The 12800-nt window shown below is 34.7% G+C and overlaps 1 protein-coding gene across 1 annotated transcript; it reads left to right on the top strand.

Moving 5' to 3' along the window:
* The first annotated feature begins 2098 nt into the window (after positions 1-2098).
* On the top strand, positions 2099-5302 carry LOC114712486 (uncharacterized). Its single transcript, XM_028897035.1, has 2 exons — positions 2099-4000; positions 4679-5302. Exons 1-2 carry the CDS (start codon positions 2189-2191, stop codon positions 4787-4789), a joined length of 1923 nt encoding a protein of 640 aa, XP_028752868.1. The 5' UTR covers positions 2099-2188; the 3' UTR covers positions 4790-5302.
* The last annotated feature ends 7498 nt before the right edge of the window (positions 5303-12800 follow it).

Raw genomic sequence — 12800 nt, 5'->3', positions numbered from 1 at the left:
TTCTTCAGCATTAGGAGGAACTAGAGCAAAGCCTTTCCTAGGCTGTACAAGGGCAATGGTACTCGATCACGGGTGTATTTTGATTCAATGGAGGCAATCAATACTTTGATGTGAGACAAGAGGCCCAATAATCCTTTTGCAAGAAGAGGTTGAAACAACTAGAAAACTGTTGTATGATCAATGGTAAGTCAAACTGTTACATACAAAATGAGAAGCACTGGGATGTGCCGATACTCTAGCAAAAAAAACCCAAAGGATGGAAGGGGGACGGGAATTACTGAAACAAATTCCAGACAGTTGCAGATCTTGTTTTGTGATTGACCACAACTTGGGGGATGATAGCTTAAGGAATGCTGCTTAGACAGCATCTTGCATTTTACCAAGCATACTTGTGTTTGTAATTAAAAAAAAAAGTATATTAGCTACTACTGCTACAATGACTACCCTAAAAAATTGGATAAATATGAGAGACAAAGTGAATTTGGAGTCTTATATTGAGAATCAAAATAAAAGTCAAATTAACCCTTAAATTAACTATAGAAAGTAGTGCTAGACTATTTTAGCAATGAGTTCTCTCAATGGCTCCATTTGCTTTTAGGATCCAAAAGGTTCAACTTTGCTAAAAATATTCTAGCTGCCAATAAAGCACAAAAAAATGGGGTTAGGCTCATGGTCCAACCTGCAAAAATCTTTTAATGTCAACTTACAGGGTGTTTAGATATCTCTTCGTAAATCGAGACAAATTCCTCCATATATTTACTTGTATACTATAAAATCACTTTACAATCATGGTTTAGTTTCCATCCAAATACATCTTTCGTACTGACCATCTAAGAGGCAATGATAAATAAGAAGTAATCCCAGCACCAAAAAATTTAGTCTGGTTGATAAGGAGTATGCTCATTCGGTGAAAAATAAAATTGATATGATTTTTAAAACAGTGTATTGGAGAGATTGAAAGAATGAATGTAGTTGGTATATTATGGGTAAATTAATATTTTATTAATTCTTTTAAATAGTTGCATTTTTATGATCTCTTCATTAGATTCTTTTTAATTTTTCCCTTTTATTTTTACCGTTATATATAGGAATTTTTTTTTAAAAAGACATTCAAATAGCTCAAATCCATATTTAGGTTATTAATCTTGATAAACTCCTAATTAGGTCACATAATCAAAAGATGAATTTTAATATTTTATGAAATAACTCTAATGCCCTTTTTTATAAATAAATTAACATATTTCACTTGGCAATTAACACGAATTCTAAATTCATAATTTTTTGTCACCATAACACTTGCAATAAGTTCTTGACTAAAACTTAATCATAATACAATCTAAAAATTTAATATGTTTTGTTTTACAGTTAACACGTTTTAATTATAAATTAACAACTTTTTGTTTTTATAATACACTTGAAATAAGTATTTGAATAAAATTTTATCACGATACAATTTTGAAAATTAACACGTTTCATCTCGTAGTTAACATGTTTCAATTCTAATTAACAAATTTCTATCGCTATGACACATGTGATGAAGGGAGGAAAATTTAATATAAAAACTAATTCATAGTTACCTTCATGATTGATTTTTTGATTTTGTAATGATAGACACTAAGTTTTCCTCATTAAGAGCTCTTATGTAATACCAGAATGATAGAAAATCCTCATTTCTCTATGCTTCTAATGAAAAGGTGTTAAAGTGATTTCATAAATTTTAAAATCCCTTTTTGAGTTATGTAACCTGTTCAAGGTTTTGATAAATTCAATAACCTAAATAAGAACCTTGGATTATTTAAATATCTTCTTAAAAAAATTTTCCTTATAGATATATGAATTTAAATTTAAAATTGAGCTATTTATTTTAAAATAAAGACGATCAATTTGCTTCTTCCAAGGAGAGCGGCCATGTGATCGAGCGCGAAACTGAAGCATCGATTCGAAAGTGGCCCTACTTTTCGTGTAACCGAATACGTCTCAATATTCTAGTTTTACAGTTCCACGCCAAAACAAAACGCTCACAGATCATTGGCCTTCGTCGTCGTTGTCATCGTCATGGTTTTATGTAGTCAACCAATTCTTTCACCAGAATGTTATCTGTTTCTTCTCCCTTCTCTGACCCTCGTTCTGCCTCTCGTCCCCACTCTTCAATCTTCAATCTTCAATCTTTGTCTTTCCATCTTCAAAAATGGAGCTTGTTCCCTACCCGGACCCCAACTCCGATAGTCTGGCATGGCAGGATATGTTCCGGTCCGCTTCTATCAGGGAACCGTTGGCTACTCCACAAGCAGATTCGCCGCCAAATGCCGCTGAGCCGAAAAAGAAATCCACCCACTCCGGTGATCCCCAGGTACGCCTCGCTCTCTACATAGCCATGGCTCATGCTGGAATCGCCCTTGCTATTTTTGTAGTCTACGCTGCGTACAAGCTCTTGGAAGGATATCTCAGGCCTCTTCAGTGGGCTGTGCTCTGTTCCATACCTTTAAGGGGTATCCAGCAGACCCTTGTTTCGTTCTGGTCGGAGCCCCTGAAATTAGGCGTCACAGAGACGTTTCTAGCGATTCCTGTGGCCATATTTAGAGTTGTAGTTAGTACGCTTGCTGAAATTCGTGAAGCTTTTTTGCGAGTTCTTCTCAGAAAATCAAGAGAATCTGAGAACCCGAGGAGGAAACGCAGTGGGTTTTCTAGTTTACTTCGTTTGCTTGTGTCCTTTGGCATATTCGTTGTTGCATATGAAAGGCTTGGTGGTTTTGCCTCTCTCTGTCTCCTAGGATTAGGTTTCTTGTTTAGCTCTAAAAATGTAGATTCAGTTTTGTCGACTTCGTCTTCCTTTAAGAGCAGTGGCATGTGGCATACTGCCTTTTTCACGCGAGGGGTACTGAAAAGATTGAAAACAATTGTAGCAATTGGGTTGATTGTTGGTATGATAATTGGGTTTTTGGCTGGGATGATATTCTTCTCCTACAAGATTGGGATCGAAGGAAAAGGTGCAGTGATTTCACTGAAACTACATGTAGAAGAGAGCAATTTTACTGAGAGGATTGGGGTCAAGAAGTGGATGGATGAGAATGATGTTCCTGAATTGGTAGATCGGTACAGTACTAAGTTTTATGAGACAGTTTCTGATCAGATAGATGTATTGGCGATGCAATACAATATGACGGAGCTTGTGACTGGTATTAAGTATTTTGCTATAAGCAATTCAGCTAACTCTTCAATAACTTTAACAGCCCCGAAGACACCCTCAGCATATACAGACAAGTTTCTGAGTCTAAGGACTCGGGTTAAAAATCGAGAATGGAGCATGATTTACACAGAGCTCGCTACTCTTTGGAGAGAACTCATAATCACAAGGGAGGACTTGGTTGAGAAGGCAAAAGTATTTGCTGTCAAGGGAATGGATGTATCTCAACGCGTGCTTGCTAGCGGTAAAACTGTGCTTGGAAGTGGTGCAAAAGTCATGTTCTCCATTCTCAATTCCATTATTTCTGGAGCTGCCGAGGTTTTCAATTTTGTGTCTCAGTTAATGGTATTCTTCTGGGTTTTGTACTATCTCATAACATCAGAGTCAGGTGGGGTGACAGAACAAATTATGCACATGGTTCCTATTTCAACCTCAGCTAGGGTCAGATGTGTTGAAGTTCTGGATAAAGCTATTTCAGGAGTCCTTTTAGCTACTGCTGAGATTGCATTTTTTCAAGGATGTCTCACTTGGCTATTATTTAGGCTATACGGAATTCATTTCTTGTACATGTCAACTATTCTTGCCTTCACAGGTCCTTTGCTACCGGTATTCCCATCTTGGCTTGCTACAATTCCGGCAGCTATGCAACTGTTGCTGGAAGGAAGATACATAGAGGCCATTATTTTGTCTGCTGTTCACCTGTTCCTCATGGATTATGGTGCATCTGAAATATTAGAAGATATACCAGGGCATAGTGCATATCTTACTGGGCTTAGCATCATTGGAGGAATGACTCTGTTTCCCTCTGCTCTGGAGGTAACTTGCTATTCTCTTTATTTAGTCTTGAAAGACGACTAACATCTAAATTCAGTTCTTCAGAATGTAAACCTTTCAATTGACTCTCATGATAATTTTCCCCAATCATTTTCCCCACTCCTTCTGTTATAATCTCACCAAATAACTTTCTAACCTAGTATTCCAGAGGGAGAAAAATGATGAGGAAAGCTTACTGAGCAGGTAAATTGAAAGGGCTACAATTTGGAGGATTAAATTGAAAAGTCAATCGTATTTAAATCATGAAACCACTCATTTATTTTTAGAACAAAGGAAATGCTGTAGGTCTCTGTAAAAACCATATACTTTAGATGCCTGCATTGGCTTGCAGAAAAAGAACTTTTCTATGTTATAATCTACTTTAGCTAGAGATTCGGCAAGACCTGTAGAATTAATTAACTCTCAAGTAACAGTTAGCCAAATAAGTTTATTTCCATAGATTAGGACAAAACCCGAAGGATTGCTCCAGTATCTTATATGATAAGAACCTTATAATTGAATTTCTCATGTCATCAGAACATAAAGCATAATAGCAAAGGGTTATGCTTTTATTTGATCCCATAGTCATTATGTTTGGTTCAGCCTCCTAGCGAACTTTTATGGTTGCTTTAAAGTCTCGTGGCATTGTTGGATTGACTGAACGAGTATGCTGTTCTTCAGGGTGCAATTATGGGGCCATTGATAACTACAGTTATGATTGCTCTGAAGGATTTGTACGCTGAATTTGTTCTGGGAGAACCAAAAGACAGTGGCAAGCAGCACACATGCTAAGCCCCTACCTGTGTCCTTCTTAAAAGGAGAAATTCTTACTGACATTGTTGCCTCTACAATTGGTGCAAAGAACGGGCGGTACCAAGGTGGGCCTGCTGATGAATTTCACCACTTAAAACATTCGAGATTTTATCGTTTCTGGCATTTATCTCACGTATGAGGAGTGTGCTTCCATTAAAACACTTCTGCAACTTCATTGTTCTTTGCAACTCTGTTGCAGGAGTTTGTCTCTAGGCTGGTGATTAGTTCACAATTGATATTTTTTAATACTTAGGTCAATAATTTGAACTAGTGGGCTTTTTGTACATTACACAAAGTTGAAGAATAAGTCGTATTGTTCATAACTCGTGAACAATTCAACTTGCTGTAATTTAGTATTTTATATTTTTATGCTAATTATTATTCAACGTGCCTTCTAGTATTTTTACCCTGTTTCTTTCAGTTTTGATGTTTTGGAGTCATCACTTGTACATTGATTCCTTTATTCATATATGTGAGAAATTTTATTCACCATTGCGCAAAAATTAGAAAATAAAACGCCTTGTAAGCTTGTTGGAACCATGTTGCCTTCTAGTTTCTTGGATTCAGCAATTGAGATTGATTGTTAGTTTCTCCTAGCCAGGTTGTACCCACAAATTTACTTCGATTGCAAAGCACTTATACTTCTTACTCTGCCTCTACAGCCCCTCCCTCTCTCTATATCTATAATTGAGAGCGTCTGAACAAGTACCATTCTGTCCATTTCTCACTATCCTCTTCAATTTTCACACGACTCTCTTTTCCTCTCTTTCACTATAGGTTCGCATTTTTCTTCTCAGGCTCTGGTTTCTGTCTAGTTTGCTTTTCCTTGTTCAGGAGTTTTGAGTATCTATTCTGATGCATTACAAGATTATGAAATGTTGAATGGAAAATGGTGATTGAAAGAAGGATATAAATTCAACAAGGCAGAAAACAGCATGCGGATATTAGAGAAAGATGCATCATCTGGTATTTAGGTGCGATTAGATTTCAAATGCAGCTTAATTAATATGCGATTAGATTTGAAATATTCTTATAAAGAACAGTTCTTCTCATTCTTCTTCCACAAAAACGTAAATGAGTGCTCTTGTATGAAATTTATATAGCTGAATTAGTGTTTTTAGTAAACCTTTTGTTTGTAGCCTTGTGACCAATCAGGGTTTCGAGCTCTCGCATATTCCAGTAAAGCCCAAGCTTCCTCGCATGTTCGAAGTGCCAATATGTAAGTATTTGCAGATTGATTTTGCCTTTTAAATTGTAAGGCTTGCTTTGTAAAGTCATGTTTCAACTTTCAGTATAAACCAAGGGCGCCCAGCACATACATATGCCCTCATTGAGAGTCACTGTTTGGAAGCCTGTTGTAGTATTGTCATGCAGTGATGCAGAGGACAATGCGGAGGTCTTCAAATCAGAGGCTCATGTTAATTAACTTGCAGAACCATGTCTAGCTGACACTCACACCCCATGAGGCTTGTGTCCTAGACAACATGGGGTATGTTTGTCATTTGAGAAATGAAAATGGAAACTCCACTATTGATATGGATTTGGGTTTTTGAAAAGTAGATTTTCTTTTAAAAAATGAGGGAAGTGATTTCAATGGCTGAAGCTGTGGAAAACCTTGGTTTGTTTTATATATTATTGTCAAAACAATTTCATAAAATTGTTTTTAAAACAAGTTTTTAAAATAAAAAATCTGTTTAGATAATTATTTTTTAAAAAGTCACATTTAAAACAGAAAAAACATGAAGTAAAACTTGCTATTCACATAAAAAAAATTACTCCTTTAGTTTTAAATATAAGATCTACTTTGTAGTGAAAATTATATTAAAAAATAAGTCTTATATTTAAAACTGGATGAGTATAAAATTACAAAATATCACTCACAGTGAGGCGGAAGTGGTCGGCAGCGGCATGTGGCCACCGCCTGCATTTTGACTTCAACTACCGAATTACCTTAACTTTCATGATATTCATTTGCTGCAGCAAAAATTAATCCCCGCTCCCCAATCATCGGTGTAATTAATTGGATCTAAATTCGAAAATTAGTTCGTACTGAAATAGGATTCAACACTAAATTGAACAAAAATAATATCTTCCATGCATGATGAAACTAAATTCAGCTAAAAGAACAGGACTTATGAACAACGTGTTCCTATCATACACCGTCCTTATAAATTTATGCTTGCCAATTTGTGTGTAAAATCATGAAGCATTTGAAAATGAAAGTCCAAACTGAACAAACGGGGGAAAAAAAAAAAATTTCAAGACTGCCTAATCAATATCAACTACATAAATTAGATGGATTGAGTACTTCTTCAGAAATCAAAACCCATTATGTCGGTGTCTATATCAAAAAATGAAACATCATTAAAACACTTATATTGAAGCATCATTAAGAGAAAAAAGAAAAATTAAGAAAAAGAAACCCAAGTTAAATAAGAAAACTAATATATTACTTCTCCGGTCCTAAATGTAAGATCCATTTTACAGTGTAAATTACACTATAAAATGAGTCTTATATTTAGGATCGGACGAGTAACATATTATTCATTAATCATTAAATATTGCAGCATTTGTTCTACATTAGAATTTGAGTAGACTCATTTTTTTAAAATGCAATGGATTACTTTATTTTAACATACGCACATACTATATTACTTGAAATTACGGTAAACAGATCGGGAATTTTAGACCACAGTAATCCTTTTTTTGGATGTCAAACATCTAAAATATTTAAATACTTTCGATATCTGAACTAAAATTTAGATGTCAATGCTACAATGAACGTTGAAAACACCACGTATCAATCCACAAACTAAAATATTGAAGATCATAATTAGATGGATTGAGTAAACAGATTCAAGAAGCATTTCAAGGCAAATATGATTTTTAAAACTGACTGCATAATGGAGTAAATATCCTCAAGTAAGCTGTTTGTATCAACCCAAGACTAAATCAACAACACATCGCTAAACTTCTGCACATATCATAAATTCTGACAGCTTAAGATCCGAAAACTCTATGGAGTCTTGGGCTTGAGTTCAACCTGATATTCACAACCAGTATGTGAAGGCATGGCTGAACTTGCTGCAGCTTGCACCTAAAGTATGATCTATGTGAGAGCTAATACACATACCTCTAGGATACTTTGGCTAATGACATGGTGATCTATCAAGCTAACAACTGTGAGATCACCCTGTCATGGTCACATTGATTTCCTTGATAAAACAAATATATCCTCAGCAATCAGCAAATTAATACATGAACTGATACTGCAACACTTTTTGTTAGTTATTACATTATCCTGAGAGCTAAGCTAACAAAACCAAAGGGAAAGCATCTATGTCAATGTCTGGCCACCTATTTATACTACTTCTGAACTGAATGAAAGGAAAAGATGAAAGTTTGAAAATCAGATCCACACGTTATCAGAATGATATTCCATCCGATGGTAATTAATATTATTTTCAATGCACTCAATTGCTCACTACTGATTATAAGTTTAGTCTAATAATCATGCATCCAAAACAGTACATTACTACGTCTTATCATTGCCAGAACCATCAAGAAAAGCCAAAAGAACATGCTATCAATGCAATACTGCAAAACCAGAGTAAACGCGTTGCAGGTCCTCGTAATCCTGACATATCTTCACAAACCTTAACATTTTAAGAGCCATGCAATTAGCATTGGGAAAACGGGCCGGCCCGTTATAGGCTCAGGTTTAAAGAGGTAGGCCCGTTTAAGCCAGAATCTCAGAAATAGGTGAATTTCTTAGACCCAGCCCTTAAGCTGAAGCGCTCAGAATCTCAGAAATAGGTGAATTTCTTAGACCCGGCCCTTAAGCTGAGGCGCTCAGGACTGACTTGCAGGCTTTTGGCCTGTTTAACTAAAAATGCAATTTCATATATTTATTGCATATTTTATCAAAATAATGAAAATAAAACAATAAAATTACTAGTAAAAAGTATAAATATGAATGAAATTAAGTCGCAGATATAGACATCATCATATGTAAACATTCAAAACATTGATAATAGTGCAATAGAGTCTATTTAATAGACAAATTAAATAAAAGATAGACATAAATAACTAAACAAGCACCAAGTTCACATTAAGAAACATCATATAGGTGGTAGTAGCTTGATCATTTTTTTAAAACTTCTTCATCACTATCATCAATTACAAGGACATTTGATTGTGTTTTACTAGTAACAGATTCTTCTTAACTTCTAAAAATCTCAATGATTTCTTGTCCTCCATTAATATCACATGCATTCTCTGCAACAAATAATAAACTAAAATCCTAGACAAGTTAAACAACTAAAAGCATAAATAACTGTAATTCACTTATAATTGAGTGAATTACCTCGATATGCAAAACCATGCAATTAGTTGTTAGCATGAACGAGAGCCTGAAGATTAATTGGAAGAATGGAAAAAATATAGAAAAGAAAATGCATATCCATGCAACTAGTTTTCTTTTTTAAGGTAAGAAAAAATATAAAACTTTTTTAAAAAATTTGTTAGCAGGTTTAAACGAACTGACCCATAGGGCCGCAGGCCAGTCTGTTTGATTTTAGGCCCTATAGGGCTAGCCCTTTTAAGCTCAGCTTGCCCTTGAAGATCCAAATCATGAGCTTAGCCCTCGACTTGAATAGGCTTGACCTGTTTTCTTGGCTCTACATGTAGCATTGGGTAATGGAAAGATGATGGGTTTATTTGGATTAGCGGTAAAAAAAAAACTTATTTTCAATTTGACTTTTAGAAAAGTGAAATTGGATAAAAGTTAGATTGGGCAATGTGATTTATATTTGGATTGACTTTTATAAAAGTTAGTTTGTAAAGTAAAAAAGTTGTTTGAATTATAATTGAATAAGTAAGTTTAGTTTATAGAATGACCAAGATGGGTATGACTTTTATTAAATAATAAGAAATTATTAAAAATATGAATTTATAAAATATAATAATTTTAAATTAATTATCAATATGATGCGGTTTAGAGAATAAGTGCCAAGCGTGCACCCTCCGTTTGTCGGTTGTGTTTACTTCGCCCTTTGTTATCTCATTCTTGCGTTTATGAAGACTCAAAAACAACAACAATCAAAAAAACAAAAAAAGAAATAAATAATGGGACTCTCGGATAAGTTATTATCATTTTTAATTAATTCACATGTTATTTCATGTTATGTATGTATCAGGCAAAAACACCTTACTAATTTTAAGTTTAGACTTGTTATTTTTTAATCAAGATATGTCATTTTCACATAAATTGTTATCATTTTTAATTAATACACATGTTATTTCCTGTTATGTATCAAGAAAAAATATTTTATTAATATAAAATTTAGACGTTTTATTTTCTAATCAAGACTTATCATTTCTAGATAAATTGTTATCACATGTTAGAGTCACAATAAAAAAGTGAACTTTTTTGTTTTGGCATTATAAGGTTAATAAATAATTGGTGGTCTAATGGTTACCTTTGTTTTTGTTGGCCCAAATGACTAAAAGGTAGTGGGATCACATCCCACCTCCACACTTTCTTTAAATAATTTCTCACATGGCAAAAAACAAAAAAAAATCTGTCCAAAAAAACACTCTGCCGGCACTGTTGTCCAGTCATTGTTGGTGGGCGCCAGCTAGTTGCTGTCGCATACAAGGGGTTGAACCTTTAAAAAAAAAAACAAAGGGGCATTTTTGTCATTTTTGTTAAATTTTAAAATTTTAATTTGGGAATAACTTTTTCTCTGTCATTTACAATCTTTAACTTCCTAAATTGGGATATCCTAATTTTAGGTTTCTTTATCTATCATTTTCCCTTAGAAAAATATTGTCCTAATTAAAAGTAATAATATCAATTATGCCTAATAGAAAACTTTCTAAACAAATTTGGCTTCTATTAATGCGATGTAGCTATATTTATCACAAAGATTACAATAACTTAATGATAAGGCGTTCATGATAAAAACAATAAAAAAAATTAGAGGATTAAACTTAAACTTTAAAATGTTAACTGACCTAAAATTTATTGATTTTTTTTAGGCACAAGTATCTTCTATTAGAAGCAATCATGTTTAAGATATTGTCAAATATTAAATTTAAATACCTCCCCTAACAAGAATTTGAACCTTAATTAGTCACATAGTATAAATTTTGAAAAATTTGTATATATATATATATATTTTGGTATACAAGAAGGCAAAAAGCCTAAAAGAGAAAACTAACTAGTAGGGGATTGAAATCCCAATAAATCTTTCTGCACTAGAGTCCTCAAGTTAGGAGGAGCTGTGTCATAGATGGCCGTGCTAGTAAACCCCATCTTGGTCAGAGCATCTGCAATGATATTACACTTCCTAGGAGCATACTGAAGATGAACTTCTGTCAGTAAAGAAAGCAACCTCTTTACCTCTAGCAAAGTTGTCGAGCAAGTTGTAAAGTGAGAACACCAATTGGTGAGGGAGTGAATTAAATTCTGGTTATCAGATTCCACTACAAGATTGTTGAATCCCATTTGAATTGCTAGATTGAGACCCTTTAACATTCCCCATTCCTCAGCTTCGTGGGGAGAACAAACACCAAGATAACAAGAAAATCCCACAACCCAAGTGCCATCATGATCTCGGATAAGGCCCCCACAAGCTGCCAACTGAGATGAATTGGACTTTGCACCATCAAAGTTTAGCTTGAAAAGTGTGGGCGGCGGCGGCTGCCAATGTAGTTTATTAGGGATGTTAATACCAGGCTGATTCTCGACGACTCTTTTACCAGCAAAGGAGGACCACATATTGAGAACAAATAAAGCAGGATTGAGTGGCTTACGAAAAGCACTGTTGAAAATAAATTCATTCCTCCACTGCCAAAGCTTCCATATGGCTACTCCCCACATAATATTCCATTCTACGTCTAGACCATTGCCAAAGTTATTTTTTAGATTCATAGCAACCCAATCAGTAAGAGTAGCCGAAAAAAATCGTTGATGGGCAGTAGGTTTTAATATAGCAAGCCATAGTTTTCTTGCATAACTACAATCTCTTAAAACATGGAGAGTATTTTCAACCTCATTTTGGCACCAATCACAATTAGCAGAACATTGTAACCACTTGCTCCTCCACAGATTAGTAGGCAGCCGATTATGAAACACTAACCACATAAAAAATCTAATTCTCTCAGCTCCATTCCACTTCCATATAAGGTTGTAGGTAGCATTATAAAAAATTGGGTTATTTTTTTCAATCATATTATAAGCACTTCTTATAGAAAATTGACCATGACTTGTTTCACTCCACACCATAACATCATTGCCAAAATTAGCCATTGGAGGAATAACAGCTAACAACAAAGAAATTACCTCATTATTCACCAAACCCTTTAGTTTATCAAGGTCCCACGTACCATTAAATACCCAATTAGCAACAGTTGAATGTTGCTCAGTATTTGTAAGCGGTCTTGAGCAAAAATCTTTGATTCTTTTCCCATTGGGAAGCCAGCAGTCATCAAAAAAATTGACACTCAATCCGTTCCTTATCCTCCATCTAGTTCCAGCTTCCACAATATCCCTTTGTTGACAGATAAATTTCCATAACTGTGAATCCCCCCTTTTGGCAGTAAGAAGATTGTCTTCATTATGCAGCATATATTTATTCTGCAGCACCTCTGCCCATATGCCTTTTGATCCAGTAATAAGCTTCCATGCTAATTTTGCACCACAAGCTCTATTAACTGAATGTAACTTTCTAAAGCCAAGCCCTCCATAGTCCTTAGGCTGTGTTATTTTTTCCCATCCAATTTGATGAAAACCTCTTCCATTATCTTTGCATCCCCAAATAAAATTCCTTTGAAGTTTTTCCACTTCATTGCAAATTGAAATAGGAATTTTGGCAACTTGCATAGGGTATAATGGTATTGTACTAAGAACAGATTTTGCTAAAACCACTCTCCCACTGGTAGACAAGCTATTCATCTTCCAAACAGCAAATAAAATAACACATAA

The sequence above is a fragment of the Neltuma alba genome, unplaced genomic scaffold, assembly GCF_004799145.2.
Source record: "Neltuma alba isolate B1F8T4 unplaced genomic scaffold, ASM479914v2 tig00011367_pilon, whole genome shotgun sequence".
Lineage (NCBI taxonomy): Eukaryota > Viridiplantae > Streptophyta > Magnoliopsida > Fabales > Fabaceae > Neltuma > Neltuma alba.
Note: the sequence above shows the minus strand (reverse complement) of the source record. Positions and strands in the feature narration are given on the sequence as shown.